The 19932-nt window shown below is 38.2% G+C and overlaps 1 protein-coding gene across 1 annotated transcript in view; it reads right to left on the bottom strand.

Moving 5' to 3' along the window:
- The window catches only part of LOC134649195 (ATP-binding cassette subfamily G member 4-like), a 103531-nt gene that overhangs the window by 5728 nt on the left and 77871 nt on the right, over positions 1-19932 (bottom strand). Inside the window, exons 6-9 of the mRNA XM_063503917.1 lie at positions 9542-9729; positions 7479-7632; positions 6563-6731; positions 5717-5817 (exon numbers count right to left, since the gene is read on the bottom strand). Of these exons, the coding sequence (XP_063359987.1) occupies positions 5717-5817; positions 6563-6731; positions 7479-7632; positions 9542-9729 (612 nt within the window). The remainder of the gene's footprint in view (positions 1-5716; positions 5818-6562; positions 6732-7478; positions 7633-9541; positions 9730-19932) is intronic.

The following is a 19932-nucleotide window of genomic DNA, read 5'->3' as shown; positions in this document are numbered from 1 at the left end:
CGATCCCTGCCTGTATTTCAATAGGTGTCTCTTGAAACTCGAGGCCGTTTTTCTAAAGCGTGTCCCGGTTGCAGTTGCTTATATAAAATGTGACACCATATAGTTGAGGAAATATTGTTTGCACCGATGATGAATGTTATCGCTATATGTACAATATGGCTATTTTAAAATAGGGTAGGTAAAAATAGTTATTTGTTTTACAAGGGGGCAAAGTTGTTGTTTAACCGCTCGTGCTAATATTGATACCCGAGCAAGCGAAAGATTCCAAAATTGAACCACGAGCATAGCGGGTGGTTCGAAAAATGGAATGTTGAGCGTTGCGAGGGTTTCAAAGAACGAGGGTTAAACAAAACTTGCCCCCGAGTGAAACACAAAATTTTTCACCACACCAACCCGAAGCAAATATTAAATGTAAAATATCAAACAAAATCAAATCAAATCAAATCAAATCCAAATGAATGTTATTAAATATTTATCATCCAAAATCATCATTTGAAAGTCAATTCTACCAGCAAACATAAGAAAACAACTCTAAACGTGCATTTGGTTACTTTGCCTCACATGTGAATAAAATACAACTTTGCTATCAGTTTTTGAAGTGCAAAGTAGGCCTTTCCGAGCTGGTGTGGTGAAAAATAATTAACAGCCACCCCGCACTAGCGTCTTCTGAGCGTCGGCGTCTAGTCAACTCTATGGATGCTGCTCGACGCAACGTTGGCGTAACTGCACAGACGCCAAAAGACGCTAATGTGGAGTGGCCCTAACACCCAACTTTGCTTAAAGTAGGTATACTTACTTGAGCTAAAAAATCTTGGTCCCACTTATTTTTCCTATATTTTAATTTCTAAGTTTTCCTGGTTTCCCAATTTTTCAATTTATATTCTGTTAAATTTAAATACCTACTTGATCTTAAGAACCACGCGTTAGAATGATCCTAAATAAATGGTTGAAAAAAAAAAGTTTTATTTACACAATAACGTATCTATATTAATCCAGACACAATAAAGTATCATACTAGTTATTCGTACTACATTTCGTCAACTATACGCAGCGTACGGTGTTAATTATGGAGACCATATTAACATTCGAAATTCCAACGGGATTTTAGAAACACTAAACAAACTTGACGATGAAGGATATACCAAATGATTACCTATACAAATTCGGATTGTTTACTGTATTTCAGCGATTGGTTCGGAATTTATTCGGCCGGCAAAGCCATTAAGTAGCCCTTTAGCTAATTTGGCCCGGGGTTCAAATGTTTCACAAATCTACGCCGAATTCTAATTACGATTACCATACGATTTGCATAGACGACCACAGGGATATTTTACGCTAAATAATTAAGGGTCTTAAAGATACGTTTTTATACATAATTATGGGACAAAATAAATATAAAACGTTAAAAAAAAATATTTATGTTTTAATACAGACTTAATGGAAGGTGCCAGTACCAGTACCAGTGGCGGCGCGTCAAACATATCCATATGCAAGTCGGGGCTAATTTGGCTTACATATTCCTTTACAATTCTGCTCAAACATCCAAAAACAGGCAAGCCGGTGGGAATTGGCTTTTATGGACGCGCCGCCACTGGTGCCTACCTAACTAGGTGCAGTTTTAGGCATTCGGTTAATTACCTACCTAACTATTTAGTCATGTACCTAACTAAATAAAATAAAGCGCTGGTGGCCTAGCGGTAAGAGCGTGCGACTAGCAATCCGGAGGTCGCGGGTTCAAACCCCGGCTCGTACCAATGAGTTTTTCGGAACTTTATCATTTGATATTTACCAGTCGCTTTTCGGTGAAGGAAAACGTCGTGAGGAAACCGGCCTAATCCCAATAAGGCCTAGTTTACTCTCTGGGTTGGAAGGTCAGATGGCAGTCACTTTCGTAAAAACTAGTGCCTACGCCAATTCCTGAGATTGCCAAACGGACCCCAGGCTCCCATGAGCCGTGGCCAAAATGCCGGGACAACGCGAGGAAGAAGAACTAAATAAAATAAATACCTAATACTCACAAGGAACTAAATTTGTGCGAAGCAACGTATTTTAAATATCAAACAATATATTTGACGATTATCCCAGTTACAAGATTCACATAACACAGATTTTATAACTTTAGTTTGTAGTAAAAAAAAATTGTACTAACAAAGTAGGTAACTACACTAGCTAGTCTCCCTTTACGAATAGTCAAGTAGACCTGTCTTTTGAGCCTGGTAATCACTGAAACAGGTGGCCACTCTGGCTTTTCGCTTCAAATGCTAGTTTATTTTGTCGAAGGACTTGCTCTACCGGACGTAATAATGAAATTACCTACAGTTTAAATATGTATCTGCCTCTAGTGTCTATCTATATAGACCAGGTAAGTAGATTTATATGCTTAATAAATAAAAAGTAAGTAACTATCCTTTAACATGAATACAGGGGTTAGTGTGCATATTCAGACATTATTGAGAAACGTGGCCGCTCTGATACTACACCTACGTATATTATACAGAATATATAATTGATTTAGGTATACCTACTGCAATAACCAAATGCCGTATTTCTAGGCAAGCGTAAAACTCTGAAATAAGACAGTTTTTAATAGATCTCAAGGCTACAAATGCGCACGTAACTCATATGAAGTATTTTTGTCTCCTAATATTTTCTGCATGTTTATTAGAACCTACGTGTAGAAGTGTAGTATATATGTGTTTTTTTATATAGGTTACGTAATTTGTTTTCCCCGAGCAAGTATTTACTAGAATTGTATTTAAAGTCGACAATTTACAAAGAAGGTTCCATTTATAAAAAACAGCTTTTTCTTAAGCGTCTTCCGCGTGACTCGAGTTCTACTTTACCGTTGGGATTGTTGGGAACATCGAGGGTATTTTATTTATAAAACAACTTCGTAGTCAGATACCTAAATACGAAGTTTTCTTTATTCCCACTGATTGAAAAAAAGCAGTCTAATACGAGTTTGACCTACATTTGTCACAAGTCTTCTTTTAATGTTTGTCAATATAAATTTATTACATGAATATTTTCTACATGGAAAAGACTCGCAAACTCCATTTTTGTTAACTGTGCTTATCCCTGTATTTTTGAAAATTACTACTCTCTGTGAAACTAGACCAGCGGCGGTACCACGGTCGCATTTTTATCGCTTGTCACAATGCCTGTCACGTTCTAACAATTATGTAAGTGCGAAAGTGATGGGCGTATTGATAGGCGATAAAAATGGAACCATCCGGCGCCCTCAGGAAAATGCACCATCAAAATCAATTAAGTCAAATGCTGCACCACTTTCGGTACCATTGGTACCATCTAGCTCATCTGATGATGGAGCCTGGAGCCTTTTTTGCCTAATTGTCATAGAAATCCAACTAAAACGCTGCACCAATAAAAGTCGAGCTATAAATAGAAAACCCAAACAAAGGAACATTTAGATACTAGGTTCTTCAAAATAAAAACACGCACATAAAAATATACAATATTTTTAACATAAATATAGGTAGGTACATTTACAACAGAACACTTCGAGTTTAGGAAGTGGTTGTGCTATCGTAATATTAATGTATGATGTTATTTTAGGATCGCGCCAAATGATGGATTTACAGTGTTCACAAACACGAAAACGCAATATCGCCAAAATCAATCAGTTTCGCCGCTGGTCATTACCGTGATCCTCTACATTGGCTCTGTAGCCAAGAATGCCATGATAATATTATTGATGGTTGAGGAGAGCGATGTGCCCTTCACAATTTTTAGTTGATGACTTATGACCTGTACGGATATGATGGTCGTTCTTGTCTACGTGACAGCGTGATAAAACGGTGTCCGTCACTTTCTTTCCCACGGTGTTAAACAGTGACAGTTATTTTATCACGTGGATAAAGATGGATAAAGCTATCCATAATAGGCTGGCTGAAAGAGATATCGGCACAGAAAAGAATACCTACTTGTCCATTCTGTCTGTCTACCTGCCTGCAACGTATACTGTGGTGTTTACGGAAATATAAATCATTTGCGATACGAATATCTACGAAAGCGGGTAAATATGGGTATGTTATTATTTATGCCATCATAATAACTCTGATGTAAGAAAGGTGATAGAGGGGGAATACGCGACAATAATGCACGACGTGGGAAAAATATGCACTTTTATTTGATGACATCTATTGTTATCTATGTATATACAATATAATTTTCACACCTCCTATTCAGAAAAGAGCTTTTTCTTCCCTGCTAGGAGGGATCAAAGCGGCACTTTTCCTCCCTGCTAGGGGGATCAAAGTAACACTTTTCTGTTCTAGTACACTATTTTTACATTTTTTTGCACATTATTTTTTAGCTTAAATAATCTGTGTAAGCATCAGATTATGTCAACACTAAGATTTTTTATTTTCCTCATAGTTGATGTGAAAAGCAATATGTATCAAAATTATTTCGTCTTGGTCGTTAACACTTGAATTGAATCCCTCATTACGCTCAGGAGACTACTTTAGAATCCATCGCTTCATTCAGGATTCAATGTACGCCCTTGACGGAAATATATCATTTTGATCCCTTGTAACACATACTACTATTATCATCCATCGTTTTCACGATTATGTACTTAACATGTTTCCTGTCAACGTATCTGTTTGGATAGGCACCAAAACAGAGTTATTGGAGTGGGAGAGAGAACACGTTAATGCATGGCCACACATTGTGCATAAATAGCCAATGCAAATGTGTGGGATCTTATGAATTGATTGCTTCGAGCATCATGTGTAAACGATTTGATTAACATTATTTTGTTACCCCTCTAACTCATATAGTTTGTCAAAGGACTGTCTCATGTCAAACATTGACAGAGAGAATCATACTATCTTTGTCTTACACTAGTACTAGCACCCAAAAGAAAAGGATGAGTACCTACTTATAGTTTGTTTTGTTCTTATTTACTGACAATTTAGTTTGACCAACTATAAGCATACGTATAGCGTGTTTTTGTTTTTATCTAAAACGAAGCAATTGCATTTAAATAGTGCTATTTGTGAGAATGGAACCCCTTTACGACAAAAGATTTTTTCACCTCAGCAGCTCGAATAAGGGTACTTTGCTACGTAAAAACAGTGAGCAAAATGCGATTTTGCTCACTGTTTTTAAGTAGCAAAGTACCCTTGTTCGAGCTGCTGAGGTGAAAACTTAATTGTTGGTATATCTTAAGAAAACATGAGTGAATAGAGGTAAGTGATGAAGAAGGAATACATTTTTCGGGTTCTCTAATATGTTCTCACTGCTGAGGTGAAAAGTTTTGTGAACTACACGAGATCAAAGTTATTTACATCTCGTGCGCTTTTGAGTCCCTTACTACGCTCAAGATTCTAAATTAGATCTAGTATAGAATCTTTCGCTTGCACGGGACTCAAAATAAGCACTCGAAGAAATATCAAACTTTGATCTCTTGTTGTACAAATAACTATTAAAAGACTTGAGGCTAATTATAATTGATAAGAGATGCACTATGGTAGTAATGTAAATATGTAATACAAAGTGGCATATCAAACTGTTTTGTGAAGTCTTTTTTTTTCTTTTAAAGATTATTTCCATAGGTATATATGTATGTTGACTGCTGTATGACACTCATATTTTTACTAATGTAGGCGGACAAATGCTTCAAAAAGAGTCTATTCAATGTTCAATAGGATATAGGATTAAACATACTACTTTATTCTTTCTTACTTACCATGGAAGGCAGGGAGGCGAATGTAAGCGCCGCGTAGTACGCCTTAAGGCTGTACCAGCGGTTGAAGTACTCTCTGCGGAGCATGCGCACTTCAGTGGGGACTGAAAAATAAACAATTTTTTCACCTCAGCAAGTCGAACAAGGGTACTTTGCTGCTTACGATGCGTACGCATCTTCATACTAACGAGCGATTTCTCATATATAAAATGCGGCTCGATGCTGACAGATGTGATTCCACCCTAAAACAGTGAGCAAAATGCGACAAAATTACAACGAATATCTTGCAGTTTTTTTTTCAATTTTTTTTCGATAACTTTTTAAATGAGTGTTTTAAATGCTTCGTTTTTTTCTATACATCATTCTGAATCCAATGAGGTATCACACGTAGGTATTTTTAAGAGTAGTAGGCTTTTTTCACCATTTTGAACTTGTCGGCTAGACTACTTACTTGTACGGTGAAGGCAGAAGAGAGAAAACCACTATGGTGAGGAAATACCGGAAGTTTAAGAGAGCGGGAAGAACGTAGTTCACCCGGTTTGTGAAGGGTCACAAAGCTAAATCTACATTTAAGGTAACTGGGAGCAGATGGCTGGAACAGTATTGAAAAAAGCAAACAAAGAATTCTGAGGATCACGGTGACGGATAGGATGCCATTTAAGCTGGTGACGGTAGTGAGATATGTGGTCATACTTGCGCAGACCAAAGATAAATCGAATGCCATTATTGAGCAATTGGTCGAGTCTATTCAATGAAATCTGTCAAAAATGTTTTTATGCCTGTTCCGATACACCGCTCAAAAAGGAGAGCCGTGAAAACTATATCTGTAGGTATTTCCAATGAACTTACATATAAGTACAGGTATCATAATGTAAGTGTACATGAAGAACACAAGGCAGCTGAGGCAGAACTTGAAGTTGACGATGGGTGAGTCGCCGTCGTTGCCCACGAGGAAGAATATGCAGCCCACCAGCAAGGCTGACAGCACGTGGTGAAACAACTGGATCCAGAGACCTGTCTGCACACAAAACAAACCCTTTGATAACTGTTCAAGTCAAAGAGTTATTGGTTATTGATTGCAGAAGAATTAAATTCGTGCTTCGAATTTGGGAGTAGATTACACTATACGATTCCGTACATTAAGCGGTGTAATGTTCGACAATCCCGTTACCACAAAACATATGGCGCTGTGCAGCGCCTTCTACTTCAGCTGCAAACTCGATGAACGATTTTTTATTAGAATTGACGTTTACATTCAATAATTGTTTAGTTTAAAGTATGCAACTCGAATTTCCAGACTAACTCAGTCAGACGTTAGGTACTGCATTTTAATATATTGATGGAATCAAAATTTATGGGGTACTTCCCGTTGACCTACTACAACTATGAAATTTGGCAAGTAATGTCGTGTAATCGATAAAACAACGAAACCTAATTGTGTCTGAAGTTTTTAGAATTGCCTCAATGAATATTAAACTGTCATTCAATAGAACTTGCTAACTATGTAAACAAACCGCCATACTAAAATTGACACTGAATGTCAATTTACTTGTAACTTTTGTTTACATAGTTAGCAAGTTCTATTGAATGACATTTTAGTTGCCTGTGGAAAAATATTTAAGTACGGTCAGCAGTAAAAGCAAGTACCAAAAATGTAATGTTTGGCAAAAACTTATTATCATTCGCTTTAAATAGGAATAATTAATTGCCGTGTATCACCCATCACTAATCTAAAACTAATTCTGCAAAAAAGGTGTGAACCTACAGCGTTCCGTTTGTTCTGCACAAACATCCTCTTGGTGAGGATAAAGAACTGCATCAGGAAGGTGGTGGGGAACTCCATCTTCTGCTCCAGCTCCTTGGCCACGTGCTCCACGAATATCCGTTGAATTGATTCATCGGAGTGCAATACAGGTCGCCTGTGAACAAAATGAAGGAAGGATAGTTGCCTACAATATTTAAAGGTTTACATTTAAACATTCAAGAAAAGAGCGTACTCCCATCTTACAGGCCGGTAACGCACTTAAAACCCCTCTGGTGTTGCAGGTGTCCATGTGCGATGGTAATCGCTTACAATTAGGCGATATGTCTGCTTGTTTGCCTCTTATACAGAAGCGCATATTCTACGTTATGTTATCACTTTATCGGTTTATTCAGCAGGCGTATGATGAATGTTGTATCCACGAGATCAAACACCACGCCACCATGCAAAGCTTCTGTGGTTTGCATGGCGTGGTGTTTGATCTCGTCTTTTTTATCCCGCTGTCAAGTAGACAAGTGCAACTATCATATCTGTACAGAAATATCGTCTTATTTTTTTTTCCACACACACTGTGATGATGATGACGATGACGATGATAATAAGTTGAATTCTTTCGAAGAAGCGCATGCATGTAAAATAGAATACTATACTGCACTAAAAGACAAAGAGAAGTCAACATTAACTACGCTAAATCGAATACTCCTCCTTGTTCCAACTAAGCCAACGACGATACAATTCATGTACGAATTTGTAAACAGAGTAGGTACAACATCTCTGCTTAAGCGACGCTTGTACCACTTGTAGTCGATTTGATGGAGAGTCGAGTTAAATTGATAGACAATTCGATTAGATACATGTAAACAGTTACACTGGCTTGGGAATTTGACAAATGTTCCTATTTTAGTATGTTTATGTTTAAAATTAACTTTGTATTTACATACCTATCCTATTTTGCAGTGGCAGTATGTTTAGAATATAAACATCATGCCGCGTATAAACGTAACTTAAAACGAACATTGAAACGAATAAAAACGTTGACTTGACAGAAAGTTTTAAAAATCTTGTCAGAATACAGTTTGTTTGGACATCATTTATATATGTAATTATAGCCCCTTCCGACATCGACATTTCAACACAGTTTCACTAGCATGGTCGTGTATAAGTAATTGATGTCCCAGCTAATATCAAAAAACAATAAAGGAAACTTCGGAATTGAAAAAAGAAAAAAAAACGCGATATACCTACTTGTTAGTTGTTACGTATTATTTGTGTAGAATGTGTTTAATACGAAAAAGTTTCAAATGATAGACAAGCATTGTTAAAAGTTTGACCCATAATTTTAAGGGTTAAATTGCTTTTAGTTTATTCGTATTTCAATAATTGAGGCAAAACTCAAGAGAAAAGCTATCTACATGTACATACCCACTTGTGCCTAAATTCTGTTCACAGCAAAGCTATATACCGACAAGTCTTTAACGAGATTATTCGTTGTTGAAGTGCTTACCTATTCCTCCTAAGTTTACCTAGTTAACTAAATCATAACTCACTAGTGCCTACTGACATATATGTCACTTATAAGTGCTTGACGACGTTCTCGTTATTGTAACCGTAATCATAATACACGTCTATTTATTGAATAAGTTTCTAAGAGTCTTTGGGGTAAATACTCTGCTTTTCAGTTCGATTGTGAGGAAAATAAACGGAAATGTTTCGTAAATTAACCATGTGAAGTCCGGCGTATAAAATTTTGTATTTGTATAAATATTATGAAATCTATTTTAAACACAATCATTTATTGAATAATAGAAGGGAACGCTTTTGGGTCTATTAGGTGGTATTTTATCGTATTTAAGTGAGAACCTAAATTAGAACCCTGGTCCTCCGAGAATTTTTCCTTATGTACCTAAAAAATGTAGATACGTATTTATCTTTCGGTATATTGTTCTCAGATAATTTTCACTTTACGCATATGTACCTACAAATCTTCACTACTCATAATTTATAATGAAAATATGAAGAGTAGACGTAAAATAGTTATTCTTTGCTCAAGTCTATTTAGTTCTTACCGGCCTCCTCTGGCAGTGATCCGGTCCAGCTTGCGACACAGCTTCCCGTTCTGGCAGAGCTCGGAGAGCTGCGCGGGCGCCTCCACGTCGATGACGAGCGTCTCGATCATGAAGTCTGCCGGGTTGTGCGTGGTCGGGCAGATGTGGCCCACCTCGGCCAGGAACGGGACGAGGAGAGGCGCAGCGCCCTGTGAACGACAATATGCCCTGTGACATTTTTTGAAGTGAAAACTTAGCTTAGTTTAGAGCGGCGCTGTGCACTTTTTGAGGTGGGGAAAAAATGTTAAACTCGCGACAGATCACGTAAGACGGACACGTGACCTGATCGAACAACGTCATTGAGTTTTTCTTTATTGATTTAAATGCCATCTAGTGAGTTTCCCTCTAACTGGTATTAATATAACTCGAGTACTAACAGTGATGTGCTTAGGGGTTTCAAGACTTTCAAGTAAATACAAAGTTTTGTTCGACACTTATGTACCTACTTACTTACTGAGAGCTACAAAATTGCATGGATCCGTTATGAATGAATCCATTCATAAAGTGGCCACGCAAATTGTGCGCTCACTGGCCAGTGATTGTTGGCACTGTACAGTTAAAAACTGATGAGAAAGTTGTATTTCATCCATAAGAGTTTCCTCACGTTGGCTGATGGAATTGACGTGATGATTGAACCAACTTCAAGATTCCAAAAGGAGGTTCTCAATTTAATTATGTTGTTTTTTCTATGTTTGTTGTCTCAGAACTCCGTAATTTCTGAACGGATTTTGAAAAAAAAAAGAGTACCTATATAGATACAGATTAGTCCCGTTTTACTTACAATTATGAAAAGCAAATACCACAAAATGACGAGCAAATAATGAACAGGGAACCAAATGCTGCTTTAATGCAATTAGATATTTACCTACACGACAAGATTCGAAGCTACAGGCACATCAAGATGCTTATTCTGATTATAATAACAGGTTCCTTATGAATTTGATCTGGACTTATTATGGATATAATATGATCTGTCAGTGTCTAAAGTGACGTTTCTGGTTAAAGATAAGTCACTGTTGACAGTAATGATCAAATCCATAACAAATCCAGATCAAATTCATAACCTGTTATTATAATTAGAATAAGCCTCCTTCTCGAGCTTCAATACAAGCTTGTTAATTCAACGTAACCTTGCAAAACACGTCACGTCTCGAACACAGCCGAGCTCCTGAGAAACTACCATAGTAATGACAGAATAGTACGAGTATTGTTACTTCTAGCATGGTGTTATTAATAGTAGAAGAGGTGCAAAGTGTAAGAATATTGTGTGCTTCAAATTTGACAACTGAAGTAGGTACAATAGGTATAATTTGATGGTTTACCGAAACAAAAACAGTTAAATCCATTTTTAAATTATGCACTCTTAAAATTTAACTTTCATTTGTATGTTGATACATATTATAGAGTCTGTGCGGAAAGAGAAGAGTCGTGGAATGTATTGGGCCCCATACATACGACTCTTCTCTTTCCGCATAGACTCTATAAGTACGTATCAATTTCCATCTACATATTGTTATATTGTTAACCAAGTAACTGCACATTTTCTGTACATTAATACAGTAACTGAACATGACGTTTTCTGTCTGAAATGGGGAGTCAAAAAATTTGTATGGGGCACCGCGGGGCGCGGAGTGATTTGTCGAACGATTGCCTGTCGCATGCGAACTTTAATTTAGGTAGATGTTATGCCGAGAACACATATTGGGCCAATCTAAAGGACGCAGTTATAAGTTAGAGGGAGCAAGCGATATTGCTCTCACATTCCACCGCATAACTCTTTGGCCTACTTGTATACTCTGCATTAGAGAAACTAGCAAATGTGGCGCATCAGACCCAGTTTCGCATTATACGTAGGTACCTATAGTTTCGAATAATCCTCAGCAAGTACCTATAACAGAGAAAGCTTAAAGAAGACCCATTTTTCGTACTACACTGTGCCCTAACTAACCGCACAAGTAAATTTGCCTGCAAGTTGAAATTAACATGGAATTTAATAAGATCCGTTGAACTCACAAGTGGCTTCGTGTCAGGTGTCTGTCTGTTCGCCGGGACGACGGGAACTTGTAATTTAAAATTGCACTGCAAAGTTCTTTGCTGGGCTTTTATGAGAACGGTTTCAGCTTTAATAAAAGTTGGATGTGTCTGTAGAATTTATTTAAATTGTATTTAAAAGTTAACGGATAAAATGGTTTAGCTCAAAAGTTTCAATTCGGATTTTTATTGGGCAAGCGAATCGATAGAACAGCCTTCGAATTTATTCGGTTCAGTAGAGTTTAACTTAACTAGCAAAAAGCAGAGCTTTGTAAGGGCTCGCGGAGTTTTTCTACCTAAACGTACCGGACCGCGACTTTGATCCAGTCCGAGGCTTGTTCCATGTTCGATCGAGTGGGTACGTAATAAGTCAGTTAAGGACGCAGCTATAAGTGAGAGCAAGAAAGAAATATACCTACTAATTAGACCCCAGGATTGGAGGATTGGAATTGGTCAACGAGCCAATGACCTTGAATTTATTTATGCGTCCACACCACACAATTAACGGGATAAGTTCGCCTTTGTACACATTTACTGGATTATCTCTGTGTTATGTACTTGTTTTGTGCAATAAAGTGTTTACTACTACTACTACTACTACTACAATTGAGCGTAAAACTATCCCGTCTGGACACCTACTGGCGGTAATCATGCTGCTCCGCACATAAACTTACGTATAATTTGCTCTCTTAAGTGCTCATCAAGACGAGTGAGATGACCAAAACAGCGTGTGCCTATGTTGCACCAAACCTGAGTTCCGCTAGGTACAGCCAGGGTTCAGCATCAACTCTATCGTACTGCTCTCCCAAGTGCTCATCAAGACGTGTCGAATTACTAAAACAGCGTGTGCCTATGTTGCACCAAACCTGAGTTTCAATAGGTACAGCCAGGGTTCAGAATCCGCTCTATCTGGGTTACTGCTCTCCCAAGTGCTCATCAAGACGTGTTAAATGACTAAAACAGCGTGTGCCTATGTTGCACCAAACCTGAGTTCCGCTAGGTACAGCCAGGGTTCAGCATCAACTCTATCGTACTGCTCTCCCAAGTGCTCATCAAGACGTGTCGAATTACTAAAACAGCGTGTGCCTATGTTGCACCAAACCTGAGTTTCAATAGGTACTGCCAGGGTTCAGCATCAGCTCTATCTTGGGTACTGCTCTCCCAAGTGCTCATTCTGACGAGTCGGATGACCTTTTGGTCGCTGTTTTCAGCGTGTATCTATGTTGCACCAAACCTGAGTTCTACTAGGTACAGCCAGGGTTTAGCATCAGCTCATCAGTTCTATCTTGGGTAGTGCTCTCCCAAATTCCCATCAAGACGTGTCGAATGACTGAAACAGCGTGTGGCTATGTTGCACCGAACCTGAGTTCTACTAGGTACAGCCAGGGTTCAGCATCAGCTCTATCTTGGGTACTACTCTCCTAAGTGCTCATCAAGCCGAGTCGGATGACCAAAACAGCGTGTGCATATGTTGTATTAAACCCGAGCTCCACTAGGTACTGCCAGGGTTCAGCATCAGCTATCTTGGGTCAGTACCCAGCACCAATACATTTATCACTTGGTAGAGCAGTCTCTACCAAGTGATCATCATGACGAGTCGGATGTCCAACCCAGGATGAGTCTATGTTGCACCAAACCTGAGTTCCGCTAGGTACAGCCAGGGTTCAGCATCAGCTCTATCGTACTGCTCTCCCAAGTGCTCATCAAGACGTGTCGAATTACTAAAACAGCGTATGCCTATGTTGCACCAAACCTGAGTTCCACTAGGTACTTGCTGCCAGGGTTCTGGGTCATTTTGTTGAACTGCACGCCGACGTTGCAATTAGCGTGCAGTCGGCGTGCAGTTTCCATACAAGTTGCAGTCGGGTTGTAGGCCGATACAGACGGCCTAAAATATGCTTATCTTTATTTATAATTTTGGCAGTTCCAAGCAATAGTAACACTAAAACTTTCTCGAACTGAAAATATACCCGATTTAAGTTTGCTTTGCTAACATAACATGACTGATCTGAGGGCCAACCGCGAACCACGTTCGATGTATTGCCTCTCTGTCGCACTTGTAAATTACTACGTAAGTGTGACATGGAGACAACACGTCGAACATGGTTCCCGGTAGGCCCTCAGTTCATCGGCGTCACAGAACAGAACATACGAGTAAATTGACCTCCGCTGTGAATATACAGCAAGATTGAATGTTCCAGTATTCAGAGAAACTTAATTGCTAAATTTGTAATTTGACGAATAAACTAATTTATACACAAACAGAACAGATAGAATCAGAATAAGACAGATTAGACATATCACGTGTAAGAAGGAAAGACAGAGAGTCGACAAATATATCATGTTGATTGCTAAATTGGGAATCAAACCGAGCGAAGCGAGATGGGTCAGAATCCCAAATGTTAACCCTTTTTTGTATTCATCGTTGTTAGCACATAGTACATTAGCACGAATTTTAATTCATAATTTTTCTAACAGATGTCGCTAGTAGTAATACAAAGTGTTATTCCTTAATTTTATTTTTTTTACTTTTATAAAATGATATTTTTATGTTTGATAACACATCTAGACATGAATTTAAATTACTATGTTAAATTTCAAACCTATAAGTGCGATAGTTTTTCCGTAAAGTGTACCACAAGAATGCATAGTTTGTCGAATAGTGATAGGGCTCGCTTCGCTCGCCCTAACTAGCAAAAAGCAGAGCTTTGTAAGGGCTCGCGGAGTTTTTCTACCTAAACGTACCAGACCGCGACTTTGATCCAGTCTGAGGCTTGTTCCATGTTCAATCGAGTGGGTACGTAATAAGTCCGTTAAGGACGCAGCTGTAAGTGAGAGCAAGAAAGAAATATACCTACTAATTGGACCCCGGTCGCTGTCCGGTACGCCTGTCTGTTACAGCTTTTACTTTGTCCATTAAAAATGTGTCCAGACGACAAAATCATCCACACGTACTACATATACAATTTCATAAGCGCTTATTACATCCTACACGGTCGCCCAGTACTTTTTGTAAGGAAGTCAACTGGCTTTCCTACATAATGTTGGGTCAGCGAGCCAATGTCCTTGTATTTATTTATACGTCCACACCACACAATTGAGCGTAAAACTATCCCGTCTGGACACCTACTGGCGGTAATCATGCTGTTCCGCACATAATCTTACGTATAATTTGCTCTCTTAAGTGCTCATCAAGCTCTATCTTGGGTACTATTCTCCTAAGTGCTCATCAAGTCGAGTGAGATGACCAAAACATCGTGTGCCTATATTGCAACAAACCTGAGTTCCACTAAATACTGCTAGGGTTCAGCTACAGCTCTATTTTGGGTATCTCCCAAGTGCTCAAAAAAACGAGTCGGATGACCAAAACAGCGTTTGCCTATGTTGCACCAAACCCGAGTTCCAATAGGTACTGCCAGAGTTCAGCATCAGCTACCTTGGGTACTACTCTACCAAGTGATCATCATGACGAGTCGGATGTCCAAAACAACGTGTAACGTGTCTATGTTGCACCAAACCCGAGCTCCACTAGGTACTGCCAGGGTTTAGCATCAGCTCATCAGCTCTATCTTGGGTACTGCTCTCCCAAATGCCCGTCAAGACGTGTCGAATGACTAAAACAGCGTGTGCCTATGTTGCACCAAACCTGAGTTCCACTAGGTACAGCCAGGGTTCAGCATCAGCTCTATCTTGGGTACTACTCTCCTAAGTGCTCATCAAGACGTGTCGGACGACCAAAACAGCGTGTGCATATCTTGTATTAAACCCGAGCTCCACTAGGTACTGCCAGGGTTCAGCATCAGCTATCTTGGGTACTGCTCTACCAAGTGATCATCATGACGAGTCGGATGTCCAACCCAGTGTGTGTCTATGTTGCACCAAACTTGAGTTCCGCTAGGTACAGCCAGGACTCAGCATCAGCTCTATCGTACTGCTCTCCCAAGTGCTCATCAAGACTCAAGACATGTCGAATTACTAAAACAACGTGTGCCTATGTTGCACCAAACCTGAGTTCCACTAGGTACTGCCAGGGTTCTGGGTCATTTTGTTGAACTGCACGCCGACGTTGCAATTGGCGTGCAGTCGGCGTGCAGTTTCCATACAAGTTGCAGTCAGGGTGTAGTTTGTTAATACAAACTTCAGTGATTTAGGGCCGATACAGACGGCCTAATATGCTTATCTTTATTTATAATTTTGGCAGTTCCAAGCAATAGTAACGCTAAAACTGTTTCTCGAGTTTGCTAACACAACATGACTGATCAGTTCATCGGCGTCACAGAACAGAACATACGAGTAAATTGACCTCCGCAGTGAATATAAGTATATACAGCAAGATTGAATGTTCCAGTATTCAGAGAAACTTAATTGCTAAATTGGGAATCAAACCGAGCGAAGCGAGATGGGTCAGAATCCAAAATTTTAACCCTTTTTAGGATTCCATACCCAAAGGGCAAAAAACGGGACGCTATTACTAAGACTTCGCTGTCCGTCCGTCCGTCCGTCCCTCCGTCCGTCCGTCTGTCACCAGGCTGTATCTCATGAACCGCGATAGCTAGACAGTTGAAATTTTCACAAATGATGTAAGTATCTCTGCTGCCGCTATAACAACAAATACTAAAAATAAAATAAATATTTAAGGGGGGCTCCCATACAACAAACACGATTTTTTTGCTCTATTTTTGTTGATGGTGCGGAACCCTCCGTGCGCGAGTCCGACTCGCGCTTGGCCGGTTTTTTTGTATTCGTCGTTTTTAGCACATAGTACATTAGCACGAATTTTAATTTGTAATTTTTCTAACAGATGGCGCTAGTTGTAATACAAAGTGTTTTTCCTTTATATTATTTTTTTAGGTTTATAAAATGATATTTTTATGTTTGATAACACATCTAGACATGAATTTAAATTACTATGTTAAATTTCAAACCTATAAGTGCGATAGTTTTTTCGTAAAGTGTACCACAAGAATGCATAGTTTGTCGAATAGTGATAGGGCTCGCTTCGCTCGCCCTAACTATACATTGTGAGCCTGAATAACCTGGGTAACTTTAACCATCAATTCATATGTCGTCAGGTGACAAGCAAAAGTCACTAATTACTATAAAATATTTAAACAAAAATCAACCTTCTTTTCGTACTATAGTTATTTGTACAACAAGAGATCAAAGTTTGATATTTCTTCGAGTGCTTATTTTGAGTCCCGTGCAAGCGAAAGATTCTATAATAGATTCACGAGCGTAGCGAGTGAATCTAATTTAGAATCTTGAGCGTAGTAAGGGACTCAAAAGCGCACGAGATGTAAATAACTTTGATCTCGTGTAGTTCACAAAACTTTTCACCTCAGCAGTGAGAACATATTACAGAAACCGAAAAATGTATTCCTTCTTCATCACTTACCTCTATTCACTCATGTTTTCTTAAGATATACCAACAATTAAATTTTCACCTCAGCATCTCGAACAAGGGTACTTTGCTACTTAAAAACAGTGAGCAAAATCGCATTTTGCTCACTGAGTGAGCAAAATCGCATTTTGCTCATTTTGTCTCACTCAGTGAGCAAAATGCGATTTTGCTCACTGTTTTTAAGTAGCAAAGTACCCTTGTTCGAGCTGCTGAGGTGAAAATATGGTTCACTATGGCTATGAACTTGTGGTGGTACTTAGTGACTTTTGCTTGTCACCTGACGATGTGTGAATGGAGTTGTATAACCTGTAGGTATATTATATTTAGGCGAATAACGCTTATAACGAAATATCTTTTTTAATTAATCTTTAATCTTATCTTAGTATTGTTTCGAAGCTGAAGAAAAATTAGCGATAAAGATGCATACTTGGGAGTAGTGATGGGCTGCGGAAACATTCCCGCTACCAGTAAGTTTCCATTTGGGAATATTACTAGTAAGTTACCAATGTTACCAGCAACATTCCCAAAAGATGGTAACATACGAAACTGATGATAGTAATGATTTCTATGAGATAAAATAAGGTTAAAAAGTTATTTTCATAGTACGTTATGTACATAAATATGTCTCTTTCACACTTGGCATCTGTTTTCTCTTTCACTCAATCTGTTTCTTATCTCAATTGTTACCTGGACCCCTAGTCAGGGGGTTAGTCTTATCTAGAACACGGGTTAGAGTGAACGTATTATTTGCGATAACTAGTGGATGGAGGACTGGATATGTTACAATGAAGCCGAAAAGTCAAGTGTATAGTCATTTTACCCAAAATACTATAAACAATAAAAAAAGTTTCACTTGCAACTTTTGCAGTGTTGTGTACAACTTTCGAAACGCAACAAAATTTGCATGTCATATTCTGAAATGTAAAAAGAGTCCCCAAGATGTAAAGGAGAGTTTTAGACAGTATGACAAAAAATCAACAATATTATGTGACAATCAACTATCAAGTGACAGTGACCGTGCCTCTACATCGCAACATACAAGAGAAGACCAGAATTGATGGACAAAGATGAGCAGGTAAATATATTTTTATCTTAATATGGATCGTACCATAAAACTGACTCTCTTTTCATAAATTCCATATCAATGATTTTGCTAGAAAACATAGACTACTCGTACTGAATAATTGAATTATATTTCTATCATTTACATTTTTTTTTATAAATAAAATAAGTTAATGGCCATGTACAAATAAATACCACGACTCTTTAACTGTTATGAAGTGGTCATTGTCTAAAGGCGTGGTGATTCTTTTATATATCTTCTAAATATGACTAGCTAAAACAATGGCCAGGAAAAAATGTACAAAGCTCATTTTATTTTAAATAATTTAGTTAATATTTTACATAAAACTGTAATCATTATTATACAAAATGTTGATTTTAATAATTAAACTGATTTATACACATATTTTCTTTAATTTTACACACTTAAGCATTATTTTATCGTTATTTCCAGATAGTATTATTCCCAGTAACTTTGGAAAAATACCTGGTAATATTGGGAATATTACCGGTAACATTGGGAATTTACTCTCTCAGAGAATCTTTGACTGTTTTATGACTGTAAATAATAGCATTGTTTTTTATTTAAGTATTTAACACGAAAAAACATATACAATTCTAATATTTTTTTCAAAGTTTCTCAATGTTACCGATCGGGGGTAATGTTACTGGTAGCATTACCGGAAATATTCCCACTTTGAGTAAGTTACTGGTAACGACCCATCACTACTTGGGAGCCTATTCGCAGTTTAAAAATCTTGCCCGCGTATAAAACTATATGGGACGTTTTATACGGTGACAAGGAGCCAAGACTGGAGTTAATTTGTAACGTAGTCTCTATCAACAATAATATATTTATCATCCTATATTTCGGTGCGAACGAAATGCACTGATATATTATATAAATATATACCACCAACATAAAGTCTTAACAAATAAGTAAAACTAGTGGAGCTGTGAGCTGTAGACCTCGCGGTAATTAAGATTCATAAGCTAAAAAAAAATAACGGGTTGCACTCCGGGAGTGCCGGCAGAAGTGAAAACTCAATGACTAGTCCAAAATGCCTCCACTATGTATAATTGAGGTTAACGCCATCTAGCGTTATTTCGTCGCATTACTTGAAACCCCTAAGCACATCACTGTTAGTACGCGAGTTTTATTAATACCAGTTAGAGGGAAACTCATTAGATGGCATTTAAATCAATAAAGAAAAACTCAATGATATTGTAACATTTTTTCGATCAGGTCACGTGTCCGTCTTACCTTACGGTCACCTCCCCACCTCAAAAAGTGCACAGCGCCGCTAAAGAAGTTTTCACTTCAATAAACCTTTCCAATGGTATGTCGCTTATGCCATCGCTGTTGCTTATGCATAGGCCAGTGTCCGTACAAATCTGCCCATCCTCCTTTCTATTGAAAAACTTTAGTTCCGAAATGGCTCGTTAGTTAGCTTAAATTTGTAGCGTTAATTGTTTAAAATTCGAATAGAAATTGTAAAGTTACCTTTTACCTTGCAGACCTCGCATCTAAATATATTTGGTTATGATATTTTGAGTTTTATTCACCAGTACTAGAGTTCACTTTTATTAGTGATTTCATCAAGATGTAGCTTTATTGAATTATATTTGAGTGATATAAAGTTAGAATGTAACTGTGAGATCCTCGTATTTCAGCCCGTACAAGATTAGAACATTGAGCTTTATTGCTTAATATAAAAGTCCAGTTTTAAATAAATGACCTGATTATGATTACGTTATGACTAAAGTTCTTTGGTGAATAAAAACGAAACAGCAGGCTCAGGCATACATTTTCGCCGCGCGGTAGAAAGAGAGGGTTACGTCTTACGCTCTCGCGAGT

Source organism: Cydia amplana, chromosome 1 (genome assembly GCF_948474715.1).
Source record: "Cydia amplana chromosome 1, ilCydAmpl1.1, whole genome shotgun sequence".
In the NCBI taxonomy this organism is placed as follows: Eukaryota; Metazoa; Arthropoda; class Insecta; order Lepidoptera; family Tortricidae; genus Cydia; species Cydia amplana.
Note: the sequence above shows the minus strand (reverse complement) of the source record. Positions and strands in the feature narration are given on the sequence as shown.